This window comes from Mixophyes fleayi, chromosome 8, assembly GCF_038048845.1.
Source record: "Mixophyes fleayi isolate aMixFle1 chromosome 8, aMixFle1.hap1, whole genome shotgun sequence".
NCBI lineage: Eukaryota > Metazoa > Chordata > Amphibia > Anura > Limnodynastidae > Mixophyes > Mixophyes fleayi.
The window spans coordinates 48,249,133-48,272,193 of NC_134409.1; the positions used below are offsets into that span (position 1 = coordinate 48,249,133).

General features: G+C 43.5%; 1 protein-coding gene across 1 annotated transcript in view; it reads left to right on the forward strand.

Annotated features, from left to right (window-relative positions):
- LOC142099257 (putative ferric-chelate reductase 1) overlaps positions 1-23,061 on the forward strand; it is a 57,886-nt gene that overhangs the window by 11,960 nt on the left and 22,865 nt on the right. The window contains exons 4-7 of the mRNA XM_075182527.1: positions 3,301-3,392; positions 16,138-16,201; positions 16,333-16,518; positions 17,217-17,318. Coding sequence (XP_075038628.1) covers positions 3,301-3,392; positions 16,138-16,201; positions 16,333-16,518; positions 17,217-17,318 — 444 coding nt within the window. The remainder of the gene's footprint in view (positions 1-3,300; positions 3,393-16,137; positions 16,202-16,332; positions 16,519-17,216; positions 17,319-23,061) is intronic.

The window sequence follows — 23,061 nt, forward strand, 5'->3', positions numbered from 1 at the left end:
GCTCCAAATACCTCCGGGGCTGATCCAGCACACCTGTACCATACCAGGGCACGTGCACCAAGTGGCCCATCACACCTCTGGGGCTGAACCAGCACACCTATACCATACCAGGGGGCCTGTGCACCAAGTGGCCCATCACACCTCTGGGGCTGAACCAGCACACCTGTACCATACCAGGGACTGTGCACCAAGTGGCCCATCACACCTCTGGGGCTGAACCAGCAAACCTGTACCATACCACGGCCTGCACACTTTGGTGGCCCAACATACCTCCAGGGCTGAACCAGCACACCCCTATATACCATGGCCTGCATTCCTTGTTGGCTCAACATACCTCCGGGGCTAAACCAGCACACCCCTACCATACCATGGCCCGCACTCCTTGTTGGCCCAACATATCTCCAGGGCTGAACCAGCACACCCCTACCATACCATGGCCCGCACTCTTTGTTGGCCCAACATACCTCCAGGGCTGAACCAGCACACCCCTCCGTACCATGGCCCGCACTCCTTGTTGGCCCAACATACCTCCGGGGCTGAACCAGCACACCCTTACCATACCACGAGCCCACGCACCAAGTGGCTCATCATACCTCCATGCCTGTACCAGCAGCCATATTTTAGAGACCTGGGCCTGCGCATCAAGTGGCTACTAAGATTTGATAGCTACCCCTCTCACCATGTGGTACTTTTATCAGCAAGGAAGAATACACCTCAACAAGGAAGCGAACACCAGATCCAGAGGGAGGGATTAGGAGGGAGGGATGATTTCCCTGGATCCATGAGAGCTAACTAACTCCTCCTTATTCTTTTATTCTATTCCCTTGCTCCTGCCCTTTTATAACACATTACCAGTCATCACCACACCTTCCTGCTTTGTTGACCCTTAGTGATTCAAATAGTTATGTATACAAACCTCAGGTTTTATTTTCCCTCGGGCTTAATCCATCCCTCAGTTCTACATACAATTGGACCCACGTGTCCTTATTTTAAATTTGGGTGCATATAGTAAATCTGGGCCCTATTAACAATATCAGGCACTATAATAAGTTGTGATACACAGGCTCCTTGTTGTCCCCTTGTTGGTGCTGGTGAAGCTGATGAAAAAAAAACTCTGTCCACAATCATTCTGACACTTTTTTTACTGGTATCACCAAAGGTTAACGATGATGTCTAGTTAAAATGTTAGTGACTTTTACAGCCTAATGTTTAATGCCTTCATAATGTAGTGCCATGTGTTATATCTTTTTTTGTCATGTTTAGAATGTTAAATACAGGAAAATAACATAATCATTTAAATTTCTCCATGTGATTTATCTTTACAAAATGATGTCAATTTGGACTGTTCGTTGATGTTGATTATTCATTGATAACTGTATTTTTGTTTAGACCCTTCCTTGACGACAATAATCCTTTTTTTTTAATTTTCTTTTTCTTGCCTTATATTTTCCAGTTGAGCCACAACCCCATAAAATCAAAACCAAATATACATCAGGCGCAAAAGTTTCCAGAGATTAACGTTGGTTGAAATGAATCAGTCGTTAGGGCATTTGCATCTACTCACTGATACAAAAGGTGTAGAGAACTCCTTTCTGAGAGATCATACAGTGTGTAGAAATAACACAGTATCTTCAACACCAGAACTTGCCTCCATTACCCTTCTGACAATTTAAAACTATATGTGTCATATGCAGCCTGCACTCTCTAACATAATCACACAACCATTGATCCGGGAAATGTGACTAAATTTCGAACTTTTGTGAAATAGTGTTAGCATCTCCTGACGGAAAATATTACAGTATAATTGAATGATGCTAAAAAAAGTGTATTGTATTGTAAAATATTGTTACAGATACAGTAATATCCTATAAAACAAACTGTTTTAACATCTCCTAGTTTAAAACCTCTACGTTGATGTACTCGGACAATCCCAGTAAAACTAGACTGTTCCATGTAATTAATATAATATGAAATATTACCAGGGCTGCCATCAGGGGAGTATAAATTGTATGGGGCCCGGACTCATTAGGGGACCACAGTCTGAGGACAGGGTTTGAAAATGCAGAAGGGACTGCGTAGCATTATTGGTGTCAGTCCTGTCCTAAAGAGGGCAGGCCCATCAATGCTATACTCCCTGGTACTGCTGGCTGGCTCCTCCTCTGGGGCCAGCCAGCAATGAACTGCCTTCCTTTCTAGTCCCTCCCCCTCCCCTCTGTCTACCATCCTCCGCCTCTCTTCTCCTATCACAGTCATTCCCGCTCCTCCTACTTCCCCTGCTCTAGTCTGCTTATTTTATAATTTTATATTATTTTATAATTTTTGAATGCAATATAAGGTCACACCAGTTCGCGTGACTCTTAAATTATATATATATAATTTGAATCATCCATTTATTTTATAATTTTTTTTTTCATGCGTTCTGATGTGACCTTACATGGCACATACGCTTGTGCGTATACTGCAGTCTGTTGTGTCTGTCTACATAAAGCAAGTACTGTGTGGGCAGAGCATACACTCAGATTCAAATGGAATCGTTTCTTGAAATGCGCTTGGATTTGGATACGTCCGGAACTACACACAAGTTCCGTGCTGTTTTTTTACAACGCAACTTACGTGCTACTTGTGTTCAGACTTCAATCAGGCCCTTTGAGTTTATGAGTTGGGGACTTTAAGTGTTAGATGCCTATGCACACCTGGTTACTTATCTGATATAGTAGATTTTTTGAAGTAGAGACGCTGCAAGCTATGTGAGAAGTGTCGGAATATCTAAGATTATAGTTTTGATTTAATAGTATTGCCCTATGCAAGTTTTCAATATCACTTCTTCTTTTATGAGACTAGATTGTGTCAAAAGATACTGAGTGTGCTGGAGTAATGTCTTAAACTATTTTTGCAAAAGTAATTACTACTGGGATAGCTGTAATATACTTATTAGTCAATATGGTCTGATACAGAAATAGAACATCAGTTCCATATATATATACCATATTTTTATTAATGATTATACTATTATCATTAAATACATAAAGATGCTTTTAATGTATTCTATACATACAATGCCAAAACTGTCAATTATCACTATCAGTTGACACTTAGAACTCCCCTTTAGCTGGTGCACATAATATGGGTGAAATTAGGCGTACTTGTGAGAACCCAGATCTTGAATTGTACACATCTGCATCAGCACGCCCGTACTTTCCCTGCATTAAGTTCCTTGCATACAAAAACGAACATATTTACTACAATTGAAGTTCACAATCTGTTCAAACTAAAACCTGATTCATATTTTCTCCGATATAGAACACAGCTGTCAGCCACATTAGCAACAATTTAAAAACATCCATCACTGCTTCATGGACGGCTCCCCAGGGAGAAGGACCTGTGCGGTTCAGGTATGTATTGGGAAATTGGCACTTCAACAGGGCTATAGGTCATTTGTTTTAACAAGTATTAACTAATAAGAGAATTGTATTTTTTTTCCCTTTATACTTTTCCTCCGTTGTTTAATGTTGACATAAAGAAAGAAGTTATTGTCCCCTGTGCACAGACTTTTCCGAATTCCTTTTTTATACTATTTTACTATTATTTTTTCGGGGAAGGATGTTTCATCTCTCTTGCAATACTGTATTGATTCATATGGAAAATTGAATTTCTTAAATACATTTTATTGCTATGTACAAACAGATTGAGTTCATTGTGCGGTTAGATTACAGCAAGGAAAGAACAGGTCATGAGCCTCCAACAGTTCTTGTGATAAGAGATAACCTTACAGCCTTTTCAGAAATGCCATATCTTTTACATCAAGGGAACATAATGTAATCATCGCCTCTGGTTTGTGAAGGAGTGGTGCTAGTTTTCTCTATCATTTGTTTAATAATTTCTATAAATATACACTGACAATGTTGCAAGTTCTAGAGAAATATCTGGGGCAACAGAGTATGCATTTTTAAGGCAAACTATTGGATACACAAACGGCAAAAAGCCAACATGAATGTACAGAATATTTCCATATAATTGCAACAAAAAGTAAATAAACTGTTTTATAGAGAAGGATTAGCAGATATGATTTTTTTTCAAACCCATTAGGGGATCAGTGTTGCAGAAAAATGATCTGTTGTTAGTTCTAGAGATTTAATGCACCACTTAGTGGATTTACCAAATATGTTAATTATATAGATTTGTATTTAATTTTTCAGAAACGTTTAACTTTTTGTTACTTAATGTAAATTCAAAACTAGAACTTTGGGAATAGTCATAAAAGTGAAGTAAGAGAAAAGAAAATGTGCAACAAAAATGTGACTTAATCACCAAATTCTCAAAAGTATTTACATTTGAAATATCCCTGGGCTCCCTCTCTTACTACTGTAGGTTAGTGAAAATCTGCTGCCCTCTACTTGCTATACTGGGTAAATTCAACCAGAAAAGAAAGTTCTTCCCCATTTCTGCGAGAGTCTTGCCAAGCAAAAATTCTGGAGTTCCTGTCAAAGCCAGGGGCGGACTGGGCCGGGGGGCATATGCCCCTCGGTTCGGACCCAAAAAAAATATTTTGGATCAGTCCCTAGTCTTTATTGCTTGGTGGCTGGCCCCTCCTCCGGGACCAGCCACCTTCTCCTATTGGCCGCGGATCCCTAGGATCCGACCCCCTCCCTAGGATCCGACTACCTCCCTTCCAATTCCTGTGGCCTTGGTGTCACATGGGATGCGCACCACGTGACAGGTATCATCCCATGTGTGAAGAGAATCATCCATAGCGTGGCGCGTCTGGAACAAGGTAAGTGCCATTGAGGGCTGCGAGGTGGTATGTCAGTGTATTGTGTGTGTATGTCAGTATAGTGTGTGTGTGTGTGTGTATATATATATATATATATATATATATATATATATATATGTCAGTATATTATGTGTTGTAGCCAGTATCTAGTGTGTGTGTGTGTGTGTGTGTGGCCAGTATCTAGTGTGTGTGTGTGTATGTGTGTGGTCAGTATCTATTGTGTGTGTGTGTGGGCAGTATCTATTGTGTGTGTGTGTGTGTGTGTGTGTGTGTGTGTGTGTGTGTGTGTGTGTGTGTGTGTGTGTGGTCAGTATCTATTGTGTGTGTGTGTGGCCAGTATCTATTGTGTGTGTGTGTGGCCAGTATCAATTGTGTGTGTGTGTGTGTGTGTGTGTGTGTGTGGCCAGTATCTATTGTGTGTGTGTGTGGCCAGTATCTATTGTGTGTGTGTGTGTGTGTGTGGCCAGTATCGATTGTGTGTGTGTGTGGCCAGTATCGATTGTGTGTGTGTGTGTGTGTGGCCAGTATTGATTGTGTGTGTGTGTGTGGCCAGTATATCGATTGTGTGTGTGTGTGGCCAGTATCGATTGTGTGTGTGTGTGTGTGTGTGTGTGTGTGTGTGGCCAGTGTCGATTGTTTGTGTGGGTGTGTGTGGCCAGATCGATTGTGTGTGTGTGTGGCCAGTATCTAGTGTGTGTGTGTGTGTGTGGTCAGTATCTATTGTGTGTGAGAAGGGCAAGTATCTATTGTGTGTGGCCAGTATCGATTGTGTGTGTGTGTGTGGCCCAGTATCGATTGTGTGTGTGGCCAGTATCTAGTGTGTGTGTGTGTGTGTGTGTGTGTGTGTGTTAGGGGGCCAGTATATTAATATAATGTGTGTGTGGAGGGGCAGTATATTAATATAATGTGAGAGGGAAGGGGGATCTTAATATTAATTTAATGGTGGAGTGCAGGTTGGGGGCTAATTGTGGGTGCTATTTTATTTATGGATGGTGGTGCTTTAATTGAATAGTGAGGCCTATGAAGTTAAGATGGGGTGGTTTGGGAGCAATTCATTGAATGTGGGCTGTTTGGAGAAAATTAGGTCTAGTTAGTAAATGTGATTATCAATTATTTAATGCCTTGTATGGTTGTGGGAAATGGTTATATTTATTAAACGTATATGCTAATTAATTTATTGCCGGGGCTGTTTGAAGGGGGGGAAATAGGTTTATTTATTAAATGGGAATACTATTTAATGTTGGGGGAAATAGGTCTATTTATTAAATGTCTATGCTATTAATGTAATGCCAGGGCTAGTTAGAGGGAAGTAGAGCTATTTTTCAAATGTGAATTCTATTATTTTAATTTCGGGCTGGAGGGAGGCTTTATTATAAAACGTGGGTGTTATTTTGATTTAACAGCGAGGCTGTTTGGAGATTTCTAAATTTCATATACCCATTTTTTTCCTAAATAGGGCCTCCAGCATTCCAGGATCCAGACAAGCAGCAACTGATCTAAAGACACCAGCAGCCACAAGTGATGAAAGTGACAAGAAGAGAGGAGAGAGCAGGACAGTCTGCCAATTGTCCTGAATCTGTTGGAGCAGTCCCGAAGGACAGATGGAAGGTATATCCCCGCTTCACACTGTATTGCTCGTGAAGGCAGAGATGTGTAGTACACACAGTATTGCCTGTGTATTTGTGTAAAATGATAACCATGTTACATCATAGGGGTCTCCCCTGTCAAAAGTACCCCAGCCCCCCCAGCCCCTTAATCCAGCTCTGGGCCAGGGTGTCAGATTGACACCTAGTACTCTGCTTCTCCTCCCAGTACCACCCCTCATATTATCTGTTTAATAACCCTATTAGTAAATAGTCCAAAGCAAAAACAGGCAAAAACATCAGATTTTTAAAGCAAAAGGGCTTTTTGCATTTTGATAAATCAGCCCCTATGTTCAGTACTGTAATAGAACATTATGTAATCTATTGCTATAATATGATTTATACCCCATTATAATCAGCGAGGTATGTAAAAAACAAAAAAAACAAAAGTGCTGCAGGGAGAAGTAACATATAAAACAAAATACAATGTAAAGTGAGGTTTGTTTTTTGTTGCATTATTTGATTTCATTATTTAAGATTTGTTATTTATAATAATAAAGTATTGCTGGGTTAAGCAACACTAAAATAGTCTCTTTTTATATTGATAAATATATATATTGTACCGAAGATCACCCTTTACGGATGGGCCGCTGCTTATGGGCCAGTGCTATGTGCTTGCCCCCCGGGCTAAAGTCTGCCAGCCTGTCGAAGGCTAGGTACAAAGTCCAAGTGGTGTTGCATATTTTACTGCTAGTAAAAATGCACGACAGTAGTGTTATTACTAGCGTTGAGAGGTCGATGTAGACTTCTCCAATGTCTTTAACCACGATAATCATACTGATCACTGTGTTTTTGGAAAAACGCAATATACCCGAATGCTAGTAAAATTGTATTTGGTTATGGTGACTTTCAACATGTGGGGTTCTATTTGACTATGGTGCCATCGGAAACATGGGGTTCTATTTTCAAACCCGTTTGCATACCGTTAAAAATGCTAGCAAAATTCATAAAATTACTGCCCGTGGGTATAAGGCCTAATGCCATACTTACCAACTTTGAAGATTTGTTTTCCGGGAGCCTGTCATGGGAGGTGGGCGTGACCGGGGCGGGGCTCCAAAATGCGCATCATTTTGGACCCGCCCCCGTGACATCATGACACAAAATGCGTCATTTGACAGCGGGGGGCGGGGCCAAATGCCGCGATTCCCCAGGGATTGCGGCGTTTGGGAGCTAATTCTGCCTACTTCACTAGGAAGTGGGGCACTTCCTAGGAAAGTGGGCAGAATTCGAGAGATTGCCACACTCACCCGGGAGTCCGGGAGACTCTCGCAAAATGTGGGAGCCTCCCGGACATTCCGGGAGAGTTGGCAAGTATGCCTAATACCTGGCGATTTCAAAGCTATAGCCAGTCAGATTGCGTCATGACAGCACTTACGTGCAGAATCTTTGTTTCCTGGCTAAATTTGTCCCGAACCGAAAGTAGAGAGCAGTATTTTTTTGTTGTCCTATCGAAGGAAGAGTGACAGCTCACGAACATGTAAGGTGTAAATTATTTTTTATTTTTGTACGTATGCTTTAAGTTTTAAGCATTCTATGGTAAAATGACTGTAAAACCCATCACATTTAAGAGTGTGCTGCTTGTGCTAATGATTACTACCTTTAAAGGTGTTATCCAGCCAGTTAAAACTATATAACAAACCTGTGGACTGAACAAATAATAAGACTTTCTCCTGTTTAAATGGTTCTTCTCTTCACTCCCAGCAGTTGTCAGTCATCTTACAGTAGCTTGAACTACAATTTGTCAAATCAAACCCTTTGTATACAGTTTGGACTATTGTTTATATTATTATTATTATTATTATTATTAATATTTAAACTTTTATTTATATTGCTCCAACAAATTATGCAGCGACTTTCAGAGAGTATATTATAACCATACACACTAGTCTCTGCCCCGACGTGCTTTTAATTTTTAAATTATGTTCTATGATGTAACTTAACTTTCACATCTTGTCAGAACAGCTTTGGGTTTAATCTCCATGTTTACCATATGCTGCCAAACTACAATATACTATTCAGTCCATTAAAGCCACTGGCATACATATGGTCTGTCTTTAATTTTTTTTTCTTAAACTTTTGAAAGTGTTAGCCAAAATGCACAAATGGATTTTAGAAGACTGACTGAAGTAGGTTTACAACTATGTGCTTTGACACCCATTAAAAGCTATATCCAATATTTAGTTGTTTAGCTGTATTTTTATTTAACTTGCACTCCTTTATAGTCAAATATGTTATATTGGACCAGCTAAAACTATACTGGAATGAATTGAATTGATTCAAATATGTTCTAATTTAGAACTCTTTCTATTTCTACTTTGATCGTTACAAACTGGAGTTCTCCTGTAGTATTTTCTGGGGTGTTGTTTTCACCTAGTGTTGAGCTGACCCAAACTGTGTGCTGTTCTTTTAAAATCCATTCTGGGTCATATAGCATCTCTTCACATGACTGGAGGATGCAGACACTGACTTTGATCAGATGGAGACAGGGGCGGTCTGTTCCCGAAGAGCTGTTGATCAGAACTCACAGAGACCAAAACTAATTGAGGAGATACTTTAGAAAATAGTTTATTTTGTCCTTATTGGTGGCATTTATAAATTTCTTATTCACATCCACATTATATTCATGTGGGCGATGCAGTGGCACAGCCATGGGTTCAGTCTCGACCAAGGCAATTCCTATGTGGGGTCTTTACGCTCTCCCCGTGTTTGCGTACATTTCGTCCAGGTGCACTTGTTTTCCACCTACAAGTCAAAAACATACTAGTAGGTTAATTGGCTTCTGGTGAATTTTACCCTAGAGAAGCTCCACTGGGAAAGGGACGGATCTGAATGATTAAACATTCCTTGTAAAGCAATGTGTAATATGTTGGAACCATATTAATAAGGAATAATAATAGTCTGTTGTTTGGAGATTTGGAATCCCTGCTTTTTGTAACGATACTTACCCTTACTCGCTCCCCTGCCGCTCCGTCGGACCCGAAAGCCGCACTTCCGGGTTCGGCGGTCACATGACCGCTAGACCTAGGGCGGGGAATTCAAATGTGGGGCTTCCTATTGTCACTCACCAGACTGTGAGTGCTACTTCTCGTGTGTTTAGGAACCGTGGCCGTCCACCATCCTGAGGGTCTGCGCATGTGCAGCCCTTTCAAACCCTCTGTTCATGTTCCTTTTAGTTAATTGGCTGATCAGGCAACACTCCCTATTTAAAGCACCTGAGTTCCATACCTCGTTGCCTGATCTTGGAGTCTCATTCCCCATGAGCCTCTGAAGGTGTTCCTGTGTTTCCTCGTGTGTTCATCTCCTGCTGATTCCTGTTGTTCGTTTGTGGTTTGTGGTGACCACTTCATCTCCCCAGTGTTTCACCGTGACTGCACCAGCTGATTCCTATCCGCTGCCTCTGTGCTACTTCAGTTTGCAGTCCACTTCAACTCTCCTGTGTTTCATCGTGACTTCACCAGCTGATTCCTATCCGCTGCCTCCGTGTATCTACAGTATCCTGCTCACTTCAACTCTCCTGTGTTTCATCGTGACTACACCAGCTGATTCCTATCCGCTGCCTCCGTGTATCTACAGTATCCTGCTCACTTCAACTCTCCCGTGTTTCATCGTGACTATACCAGCTGATTCCTATCCGCTGCCTCCATGTATCTGCAGTTTCCTGCTCATCGCAACCCTCCAGTACTTCTCGTGTCTGCAGCCAGCTGATCCGCTCTCCGTGCTTCTACAGTGTCTCCGCTTGTGTCAACTCGCCTGTCTGCATCGGATCAACGCCCCGCTGCTTTCATCTCGTCTAGACCATCTCTACTCTTCAGTGTACTCCAGGTGTCCAGTTCTATATACTACTGCTTCCTGAGTATTTGTTTCTATCCCTGCTGGGCTACCTACCTGTGCGCTGCACCTACTTGATTACCGCTTCTACCCTCCTGGGACTTCGCATCCTGCCGGCCTCCCGCCGTTCAGGTATCTCTGCACTTCTGTCTGACAGCCTGCTCTCCTGAACCACGGTATGCATACTTCTCATTGACTGTGCTGGTGTATTGCATATCTTGCTGGACTGAGTTGTTTTCCTCTGGAGCTTACTATCCGCTGAGACTATTGCCATCATTTGACTGTGTTACCTTTTGCCTGGATAGTTCTTGTGACTTTGTATTATTGTGCAGTGCTGTTCAGTCATTACTATATTGTGCATATCATCGTGGGATCAAGTTCAGAGTGCCCGTGTATACTCTGCACTGCATTTCTCTCCCCGTGCTCCTCCTCACATATATATTCAGTGGTACAACTTGCTAGAGGCAGACCACTGTTCCCTGTTTCCTGAGTCACCTGTTTCCAGTATCCTTTCACATAGCAGTGGTACAACTTGCTAACGCAGACCACTGACTTCCCGGATACCTCCACCTGGATTCCATTCCTTCACCCAGACAGCGGTACAACTTGCTACACGCAGACCGCTGACTCCTATCACCTCCTCGTTACTTCTGGACATTCCTCCTCACTATAGCAGTGGTACAACTTGCTATCCGCAGACCACTGACTATCCTCACGTTTCCCTTGTCCATTCAGTTCCTCGTGTACTATTACCTACATATTACCAGTGCTGCTAGTCATAGACTTTCCACGAGCATTCTCTACCATCTGCTGTCTCCTGTTCCGAGATCACCCCGCTACCAGAGTACCATATTACCACCTATACTGCTCTGGTAAGTCCATCATCTGGTGATCCCTGGGTAAAGACTCCTAGTGCCCGTGACACCTATTTAAACAGCGCTCTGACACTCTAGGAGTGTCAGAGCAACTTACCTGTTCCTGGCTCCTGATTCCTGTGTCCTCCTGGTTCCTGCTTCCTGTGTGTATTGATCTCCTGTGTACTGACCCGGCTTGCTGACCCTTCTGGATTCTGTTTCTCCCGTGTACCGACCCGGCTTTCTGACCTCCCTGTTTGCCTGTGCTCCTTACCCAGATTGTCTCACACACCTTCCTCTATATGTTTATCTGCCATTTCTGTGTACCGACCCAGCTAGCTGACTTCGCATCTGTTCTGGTGACTCGCATACCGACCCGGTTTGATTGACTCCAAGATTGTCACCTGATTCTGTCTGCATTGCCTACCTGTGTACCAACCCGCCCTATCCGACTATTCTCATCCTGCTCCTATTCCGCTGTACTACATCTTGGGGCAAACCTGAGGACTGCGACCTGCGATTCCTGGCAGCAAAACTCATCCCGCCTTGCGGCGGTTCTTGGTGAATACCGTGGAGATCGTTAGACTCCGCACCTCAGGTAAGCCAGCGCTAATCAAGATTAGTAGTGTATCCAGTAATCCGTTACAGTTTGCTCTTACTATGGATCCAGCGGCTAAAGATCTACTGGAGCATTTAGTGGGAAGAATGGACAAACAGGAGGCGAACCAAGAGCAACTTTTAAAATTCCTCCAGAGCTTATCCACTCGGCTGGACGTTGTTCAGAACACCTTAGTGGCCACCGGACCTCCTGCACCAGTGATTGCGGCTCCGGACCCCCCTTCTGCAGCAGCAGCTTCTTTCTCCCAATTGCGGATACCTAATCCACCTAAGTTTGATGGAGATCCTAAACTTTGCATAGGATTCTTGAACCAATGCTCCATTCAATTTGAACTGTTGCCAGGGAATTTTCCTTCTGAGAAGGCTAAAGCGGCCTATGTGATATCGCTGCTCTCTGTCAAGCTTTGGCGTGGGCATCCCCGTTATGGGAGCGGAATGATCCTATCCTGCATAATTTCTCCACCTTTTTGTCCACTTTTAGAAAGGTTTTTGACGAGCCAGGAAGGGTCTCCAATGCAGCTGCTGGGTTGTTGCGTCTCCGCCAAGGAAACCAGTCCGTGGGTCAGTATGCTGTTCACTTCACAACCATGGCCTTAGAACTCCACTGGAATGATGAGGCTCTTGAGGCTACATTCTAGCAGGATCTTTCAGATCGGATTAAAGACGAGCTGGTGTCTCAAGTACTCCTTGCATCTTTGGACGATCTCATCTCCCTCTGCATCAAGATTGACTTACGTTCCAAGGAGCGTAATTTTGAGAAGGAACAGTCTCGACGCAGTATGATCCGTTTAGCCCCCAACTTCCAAACACCTGTTCTTCCACCCGAGGAACCGATGCAATTGGGAAGGACCCGCCTATCGGCCGAAGAGAGAGAGAGAAGATTTCGTAATAAGTTATGTTTATATTGTGGAGAGAGCTGCCACCTTAATTCTTGTTCCAAGCGTCCGGGAAACGAGAAGGCCTGACGTGTTCGGGAGCTGTATCGTTGGGCCTCCTTTCTCAGTCTCCCTCAATCCCTTATAATAATGATTGTCTCACCATCCCTATTTCTTTACAGTCAGGACATCAGACCTTTTCTCAGTCAGCCCTCCTAGACTCCGGGGCTGCAGGGAACTTCATTTCTGCTTCCTTGGTAAGGCAATTCTCCATTCCCACGCAAGCATTAGAACAACCTATCTCCCTTTTAGCCATCGATGGGGCAAGAATTCCTGAAGGATCCATCCTTGTACGCACCACTCCTCTTCTTCTTCAGATTGGAGTACTCCACCAGGAGAGTATCTTCTTCTTTGTGATTCACAGATCTACTAATCCAGTCATCCTTGGACTACCGTGGCTTTGTCTCCATTCCCCTAATCTTGACTGGCAGTCTGGTCATATCTTATCTTGGGGACAACATTGTTTTTCTCATTGCTTTTCTAAAGTGGTTCCTCTGGGAGATTCCAAATGCCACAAGAGATTACCCTTGGCCCTTCTTCCTGAGCCCTACCAAATCTTTGCCGATGTCTTTTGTGAACAGGAAGCTACGAAACTCCCTCCACATAGAATTTGGGATTGTAGCATCGACTTGATTCCTGGCAAACCAGTACCTCGAGGCTGAGTGTACCCTCTCTCCGTTCCCGAGACCAAGGCTATGGAGGACTATGTCCATGATAATCTGAGAAAGGGCTTCATCCGAAAATCTTCTTCCCCTGCTGGGGCAGGCTTCTTCTTTGTGAAAAAGAAAGATGGGGGCCTCCACCCCTGTATCAACTACCGAGGTCCAAATGCCATCACCGTAAAGAATCGGTACCCTTTACCATTAATCTCAGAATTGTTTGATCGGATTAAGGGGGATACCATCTTCTCGAAATTGGACCTCAGAGGAGCCCATAACCTGGTGCGCATTAAGGAGGGAGATGAGTGGAAGACTGCCTTCAACACCCGGGATGGTCACTTTGAATATTTGGTTATGCCCTTTGGGTTGTGCAATGCTCCCGCTGTGTTTCAAGGTTTTATGAATGAACTCTTTCAAGACCTGTTGTATCAGTTTGTGGTCATCTACCTAGATGATATCCTCATCTTCTCCCAAGATTTGGTATCACATCGCAAACATGTCCTGGAAGTTCTGTCTCGGATCAGGAAAAAAACATTGATACTGCAAACTAGAAAAATGTACCTTTGAACAGAGACAAGTTCCTTTCTTAGGCTACATAATTTCTGGCACAGGATTGCAAATGGATCCCACCAAGTTAAAGGCCATTCTAGATTGGCCTCAACCCTCTGGCCTGAAGGCTCCACAACGGTTCCTAGGCTTTTCCAATTATTACCGCCAGTTTATTAAAGGATACTCTACTCTTGTGGCATCTATCACCGCCCTGACCCGGAAGTCTGCGAATGCCAAAGTATGGTCTGTGGAAGCTACTCAGTCCTTTGCTACCTTAAAATCTCTCTCTTCCTCGGCTCCCATCCTCTGACAACCTGACTGTTCTCGTCCTTTCATTCTGGAGGTGGACGCATCCTCCGTAGGTACAGGAGCAGTTCTCTCTCAACGAGATTCTACGGGTAAACTACGTCCATGTGGTTTCTTTTCCCGTCGCCTCCTACCTGCTGAGAGGAACTACGGTATTGGTGACAGGGAGCTCCTTGCCATTAAATTGGCTCTATTTGAATGGAGGCATCTCCTAGAAGGAGCTCAGTTTCCCAATACTATATACACCGATCACAAGAACTTGCTGTATTTGCATACTGCTCGCTGTCTAAATCCTCGGCAAGCAAGATGGTCCTTATTCTTCTCCCGATTTGATCTCCTTCCGTTGTGGATCTAAGAATATTAAGGCGGATGCTCGATCTCGCTCATTTGATCCTGCTGACTCGGAACCATTGGAGAAGAATAAATTTATTCTGGACCCTAGCCGAATTTTGGCAGCAACACATCTCAAGAGAAGCTGTCCTCCAGACAAGACCTTCATTTCTGCTCCTCTCCGCATCAAACTTTTACGATGGGCTCATCGTTCCCTCTTCTCGGGTCACGCCGACATTTGCAAGACTTTGGTGTTGCTATCTTGCAACTACTGGTGGCCTTCCCTACAAGAGGATGGGGGTACTGTAACGATACTTACCTCTCCTCGCTCCCCCGCTGCTCCGTCGGACCCGGAAGCCGCACTTCCGGGTTCGGCGGTCACATAACCGCCAGACCTAGGGCGGGGAATTCAAATCTGGGACTTCCTATTTAAACAGCGCTCTGACACTCTAGGAGTGTCAGAGCAACTTACCTGTTCCTGGCTCCTGATTCCTGTGTCCTCCTGGTTCCTGCTTCCTGTGTGTATTGATCTCTTGTGTACCGACCCAGCTTGCTGACCCTTCTGGATTCTGTTTCTCCCGTGTACCGACCCGGCTTTCTGACCTCCCTGTTTGCCTGTGCTCCTGACCCGGATTGTCTCACGCTCCTTCCTCTATACGTTTATCTGCCATTTCTGTGTACCGACCCGGCTAGCTGACTTCGCATCTGTTCTGGTGACTCGTATACCGACCCGGTTTGATTGACTCCGAGATTGTCTCCCGATTCTGTCTGCATTGCCTACCTGTGTACCAACCCGGCCTATCAGACTATTCTCATCCTGCTCCTATTCCGCTGTACTACATCTTGGGGCAAACCTGAGGACCGCAACCTGCGACTCCTGGCAGCAAAGCCCATCCAGTATTGCGGCGGTTCTTGGTGAATACCGGGAAGATCGCTAGACTCCGCACCTCAGGTAAGGCAGCGCTAATCAAGATTAGTAGTGTATCCAGTAATCCGTTACACTTTTTAATCGTACAGCCACACCTCATCTAAAACCAGCATAATTCCTTTCTTTAATGCTAAACCCCATTCCATATGTTGGATGAAGTTCACATCAATGGGCAGCACGGTGGCTAAGTGGTTAGCACTTCTGCCTCACAACACTGGGATCATGAGTTGAATTCCCGACCATGGCCTTATCTGTGCGGAGTTTGTATGTTCTCCCTGTGTTTGCGTGGGTTTCCTCCGGTTGCTCCAGTTTCCTCCCACACTCCAAAAACATACTAGTAGGTTAATTGGCTGTTATTAAAAATTGAACCTAGTCTATCACTCTCTCTCTCTGTCTGTGTGCATGTGTGTGTGTGTGTTAGGGAATTTAGACTGTAAGCCCCAATTGGGTAGGGACTGATGTGAATGAGTTCTCTGTACAGCGCTGCAGAGTTAGTGGCGCTATATAAATAAAAGGTGATGATGAAGATATCATATTCCGTGGTGCAAGTGGGTCACCAGTGAGTGAATCTAATGGTTTGTCAACAACAATATCAAGTGGGGCAGGGAGATTATATTTCAAAATAACCCAGAATTTGTTGCAATATTTAAGCATGCGCTAATAGCACATGACACCACTGAAATCAATGAACTGTAAATGACTTCCTTTATTTTCAGAGCAACTGTTTTGAGTAGCTACAGCACCTTCTGGACAGGAGTGGAAAGTGACATTATAGTTGCAGTAAGTCTGTAAATAGTACACAGTCCTAATATCATTGTCTGCTCTGTGTCAGATTAAATTACATACATACAACATGATTTGCACTGTGTGAGATGAAGAATACTCACAATATTTTCATTTCACTCTTATAGTTGCAGATTTCTAATACCACATGTGGTTCTCAGAAGTTTTGTTTCACTAATCCTTCGAACTGCAATCCCAATGACAACAATTGTCAGTTCATGTCCGCAGTTCCCTCCAGCAGCGGTTACGTATTTGAAATGAGTGGCTCAACATCAGGATATGTGGCCATTGGTTTCTCTGATGATCAAATTATGGTAAGATTCTCCCATCCACTTTTGTCAAGTTACTATTAAAGGACAAATAAATACTTAATGTTGTTGTAAATGTCACATATATGTCTTCCATACTTCTTTTAATGAATAAATCTGAAGGGGTAAAAGATACATCCTGATTCCAATCTCTATTTTTTTCAAGAACGCTGTAAGTGCAGCCATTATAGGCTTTGTATGAAACTTTGCTTACAGGTCTTTACAAGCATTTAAGAGGTATTGAATCATAACTTCAAAGAACTGAAGCATGAAACAGGCTGTCATTGGAAAATTCAGAAATAATGCATAATTTGTGGAAGGCAGGATGTTGACAGCAGACAATTCTACTTTTCTTTTACCCACTCATTCATAAAGATCATAGAGGAAAAGTACAAACCATGGGTAGACCATATGTAAAATGACAAAATATATCTCACAATAGTAATTTTATATTGATAAGATTTTTACAGCATTTTTATGCAATGCAGAAACATTCAGAAATCTACTAAACATGATTGAATATAGTCATTTTCTACGAATGCCTGCTTTTATATTTTCATTTACATACCTGTGTTTTTTTAATCGATACTTTATTTATTGTAGTAAAGTACAGCTTAACATATGTCAAATTTAAATAATAACACTATACTTTATGCCTTATAATAACGAGAGCATTTCATATCTAAGTTGATTATATTTTTCAGGGAAATGATGATGTCTATATTTGTACCAGATCTTCTTCAGGAAATATCATAGTACAACGAGCCTATACCACTGGAAAAGTGGCTCCCACTATCACTAACACGGTGAGTGGTACAGACCGTAGGCAATTCTTCTGCAAGGTTTATTTAATGTCGTGCCACAAATTACACTTCTCCTGCATCCAACTGGGGATCACCGGGTACATTGGGGTATAGTGGGAATAGGTGTTGGGCAGTTTAAGAAAGTTGATACCTAGTCCTAGCTCCTCCCCCTCTATACCTACCCTGTTTAGGCTTCAGTTTAGTTTAATGCCCCAACATATAGGATGCTTGGGGCTGCTGGGGAGCCTATATTATTTTAGTTTTTATTTGTTTTATTTATTTTTGTATGTATTTTATTAATTTGCACTTGGAGGCTTTGCTTCCAGCGTTATAAAAGCCTCATCGGTGGCTTCATGCTGTGAGGAAGGGGCTGACTGTCATTCTGTAGCGCACAGCACAGGTGGCTGTACGCTGCTTGGATAGGGGGACCAGTGGTGTCATAGAGGTGTCTCCGCTGCTGCCCCCTCCTCTCCCATAGCTTGACACCTCAGGGGACCGGCCACAGTCGCAGCAGGCTGTGCCCAGTGTCCCTAAGCAGTGGTTGCTTCACCGTGCAACAGAGGCAGTGGCAGCAGGTGATTATAACCCTCTCCCAGCACAGTGCTAGGGAGAGGGTGGGTTAGGAAGCCATGGCAGGTCACCTGGAATGACTGTCTCTCACTGGTGACAGACCTTAGATTCCTCAGGGGGGTGCGCCAGTAAGGGGTTACAGCTGCAGTGTAAGCACCTGCTAAGCTCTGCAATCCAGAGTCTGGATTGGTGGAGGGGGCTGTCCTTCTGGATGGCTTACAATCCAGTGCTGGGCCCTGGGGGTAGGTGCTTCTTCCCCCCTCTCTACACGTTCTCCCTAGTGGTCTCTTACTCCTCATGTGCAAATACCAGAATAGCAGCCATTTTGGGGCTTCAGCTAGCCTCCACTCTGTCCTTTCTCCTTAAAGTAAGAGGTTGGGGGTTGGTTTATCTGAGTGGTTTGTCCCTCAGAATGCCTGGGCTCTTTGGCTGTATTGGAGGCTCATTTTCTTTACTTTAATAGTGTGCTGCTTGTCTTTTCCTCTGTGTTTTTCTCCCATCTGTGTTTATCATGTCAGATAAACAGGAGGAGGGTGCAGGAGGATGGCGGCGCCCCAGCTGGGAAATGAGTTAGATTCTGACTGTTCTTCCCAGGAGTAGTGAGAAGTGATTGTGCAGTCGGATGTAGAGTGCTCCTGTTTTGCAGAGGAAGTTCCTCCTGACTGTCAGTGGGTGGACGATTTGACACGGGCTGTGTGCCAGGTGCTGGACATTCCTGAGACATTAGTCCCTGAGCCTTTATTCTTTGCACGGCGGTCAAAAAGTTGTTTTCTTTTCCCTCTTCCTCCCAGTTGGAGGATCTGTTGGGAGTGCCCTGGTCATCACTGGATCGGAAGTTACAAGTGTGTCGTCGCCTGCAGTCTTGTTATCCGTTCCCCCCTCAGGTTCTAGCTAAATGGGAAGCGCTTCCACGAGTGGACACTTCGGTTTTGCGGTTGGCAAAGGTTACTGCTATCGCTCTTCCCAATACAGCCACTTTGAAGAACGGTGCAGACTGTTGAAGGTTGAGGACTTCCTGAAGTCCATTTTTGTGGTGGTGGATGCCTTTTTGAGGCCCGCATTGGCGTGGGCTTAGGTGAACAAAGCTGTGGAGTGCTTGCCAGAAAATCTTTCGTAAGGTTTGTTAGCCGACAGACTGTATTATGAAGTGCTTCCTTTGGTGGAACAGATTCAGAGAGCTACGGATTACTGGAGGGAGGCAGCCCTGGACGCTGGACTGATTGGGGTATGAATCTCTGCCCTTTATGGTCTTGGATTGTCAGACTTTCTGGTTTAAGCCCTGGGAGGCTAATATCAAGTCTAAAAAGGCTCTACAAGCATTCCCTTTGTCTGGCTGTGTTCTGTTTATGCCAAAGCTTGACACCATTATTAGTCAGTCAATAGGAGTTAAGAGAACTTTCCTTACTGTTAACGCTCCTAAACCCAATATGTCCAGGTTTTGTTCATTTCACACCTTCTGAAAGTTACGGGGTCAGTATTCCAGAGGTAAGTCATCCACCCATGGGGTGGTTTGCAACATCAGGGCTGGTCTGCTCAGCATCTAGTTGCTACGTTGGCAGACAAGCAGTCAGAGTGGCAGCCTTTCTGCCCACCTAAGGTCTGTCGTGGTAGAAGCTTGTCTTCTTCTATTTCAGGATCAGAGACTTCTGTCTACCCCGGATGCCTGGGTAAGGGGAATTATGGACCGGGGGTACATGATCGATCTTCTCGGTTATTCTCCTAGATGGTTCTTTTCCCCGGTAATCCTCCCAGACTATTCTTTTCCATGTTTGACAAAGCAACTAGCTCTGTGAGAAGCCATCCACTTCCTAATTTCTTCCAGAGTGGTTATTCTGGTGCAGGAATCTCAATAATGTTTGTTGTTTTATTCAAGTCTGTTTCTTGTTCCAAACTCTAACTGTTCGTTCAGGCTGATTCTGAATCTCAAATCTTGGAACACCCAGACGAGGGTACCCAAATTCTGGATGGAGTCCTTGCGGTTAGTGATTCACAGCATTAAACAATGGGAGTTCAAGATGGCTCTAGACATCAAGGATGCCTATCTGCATTTTCCCATATGAGAGGGTCATCAGTCCTTCCTTAGGTTTGCGGTTGAATTGGACCAATGTCAGTTTGCTCAGTTTCATTCACGGGAGTTCCAGAGGGAACTCCTCTCGAAATGGAACAGATCCCACCTTGACATTTCAAGTCAGTTGTTCCGTCTTTCTCCTCGAGTGCGTCAGATGCTCCTTTGGTGGCTGCTGAATGACAATCTGTGCAGGGTTCCCCCTATCTCAATCGGGGATTGGGCTTTAGTTACAAAGAATGCCAGCCTTCGGGGTTAGGTTGCCATCTGTCTTCATGCCTGTTTTTAGGGTCTTTGGACTCTGGAGGAATTCAAGCTTCCAATCAATGTATTGGAACTGCGAGCAGTGTTCCATGTTCTGCTCAATGTGGACTGGTTGCTGCAGGAGAAGCGGTGAAGATACAGTTGAACAATGCAATGACAGTGGCATACCTCAAAAACCAAGCCGACATCAAGAGTTCTTTAGCCATGTGAGAGACACACAAGGTGGGCCATTGTGGCCTCCATATGTTTATCCGGTAGCGCCTTGGGATTTAAACTTGGTGTTGAATGCTGGTCAGCCGTTCACACATTTACCCGGTTTTACAGGTTTCATTTGTTTGCATCAAGGGATGCCAATTTTTGGAGAACAGTGCTTTGTGTGGTTTCTTCTGAGTGTTCTCACCCGTGATGGCGGCTTTGGTACATCCCCATTGTATCCGCTGTCCCCCAAATGGATACAGGAGAAAATAAGATTTTTATACTTATGTAAAATCCATTTCTCCTCGTCCATTGGGGGACACCGGGCACCCTCCCTGCTCTAATGCTCTAATTTCTCCTTTTGTGTAACATGTTGTGTTTTTTGTTCGAGAGGATGTAGTTGTTTTCTTTTTTTCTCTGTTTCTCTTTTTCTGTGAGACTTAGTTAAACATGAACTGAAGCCTAAATAGGAAGGGGGTTATAGATGGGGAGGACCTAGGACTATTTATCAACTGTCTCTAAGTGTTCGTTGCCTATTCCAACTACATAATACACCCAATGTACCCAGGGCCACCTTAACTACATTATGAGCCCCCGGGCAATGCAGTGCACCGGGGCCCCTAAATATAAATATATATATATATATATATATATATATATAATAGTGTGTGTGCAAAAAAAAAAATATATGTATGTAAAAAAAGTGATATATATATATATATATATATATATAACTTTTTTTTACATATATATATATATATATATATATATATATACCTTAAGTCCGATCCCCTTCTCTTCCTTTTTCCACGCTGAGTCCATCTGTTCTCATGCTCCTCCGTGCTGTGCTTGCAATGAATGTTGGACGTGACATCACGCCCAACATTCACTGCGAGCACAGCACGGAAGAGGGGACAAGGGAGGGAGCCGGATCGCCAGCTGACGTGACCGCAAGGTAAGTATTTTCTTTCTTTTTTTTTTGCAGGATTTCTTTTTTCAGCGCTGCCTCGGACGGGCCCCTGGGCACCTGCCCATTGTGCCCAATGTAAGAGACGGCCCTGAATGTACCTGGTGTCCCCCAGTGGACTAAGAGAAACGTATTCTATGTAGTTAACCTAAAACAATTAGGCTTTTTTTTCGTTAATAAAACTTGCAGAAGATTGGTATCTAATTGGTTGTTAAGAGTTACAGCATATTTTATTATTATTATTATTATTATTATTAATTTTTATTTATAGGGCGCCACAAGGTGTCCGTGGCGCCATACAGGGACAAAAATGAATTACAATACAAGGTGAGACAGCACAGTACAGTAAACATAAAGCACAGTAACTCAGTAAGCTCAATGCCCAGCTAGTGAGGGTGGGGGGAGTATCCGCAAATGACGGGGCCCAAAAGGAGGGCTCAGAAGACAGGGAGACCCCCAGAGGGGGGAGGAGGGCCCTCGAGGAGGAGGGCAAAGTAGCTGGAGAGCAGAGTTAGAAGTGGTGGAAACAGGAGGAGAGATGGCCCTGCTCAGAGAAGCGTACAATCTAAGGGGAGGGGAGACATATAAAATGTCTTTATTATACCTTGCTTAGCCTTTACTAACATGTTTGAAATAGCAGTGCCATTCACACGATGCTCTCATTTCCCTAACCCCACTGGTAGCACAGTACCTCCTCCAAGGATGCCAGAATGTATTCACCAGCATATGGGCACCAGGCAATTGGCTGAGCACCACTACAGACTTCTGTAGCGTGAAGACACCATCTAAAGATGCCATGATAAAACAAAATGTTCACTTCACCTTACCTCATAATTGCCTAAGCATAAAGAATTTGCAATGTTAAAAACTTTCATTTTCAATTCAAAATATTAATTACTGAAGAATTTTTTGGTCATATCACTAAATTTTATACTGTTTGTACCTTGAATGTAAAACCTTTCCCATACCAGGCTGTAGCTCAGATAATGGGTAGAATTATTGGATACACATCTTTTAGTAATGGAGAAAAAGTGTTGCTCTTCATTTATCATTGCAAAACTTTGCAGGGAGGCAGGATATTCAGTTCTTTTTGAAGCATATATTTGTTATATTGAACAGTGTTTTTACTCATCAATTGTTTAATTATCAATAAGTTGTTTGTACATACCTCGCTTCTCACATTCTTAAAACCGTCTCTGTGTGAGATACTGTTACTCTAAGGCTAGGTACACACTATAGACATTTCTCCTGATGCAATATTATTACCGATTTTACCAATGTCTGGAAAAAATAAAAAAGTTCCAATCCGCATGTCAATTCATGTGTAAACACTAAACTTGTTTTACAAGATTTACCTTCAGATCTGTGCTCTTCATCTGTCATAACTATCGACTGAAAAGATTGTGACTCTGCACACTCTATAGAGATCTATGGACTCTGCCGGTTGTCAGTGCATGTACACTGCAGAATTGAAATGACATTGTTCCATCGTTGAACAAGATTTTTAGTCCAGTTTAAAAATCAAACTATATTAATGTGCTTTGGAATGATAATTGTTCATCGAAGGAGCGCACACACTAACGCGATATCTGGCCGAATGGACGCTTATCATGTGATTGGTCCCCTAATCGGCGGAAAAACCTGTAGAGTGTACCCAGCCTAAAGCTCTTGTTCAATAAGGGATT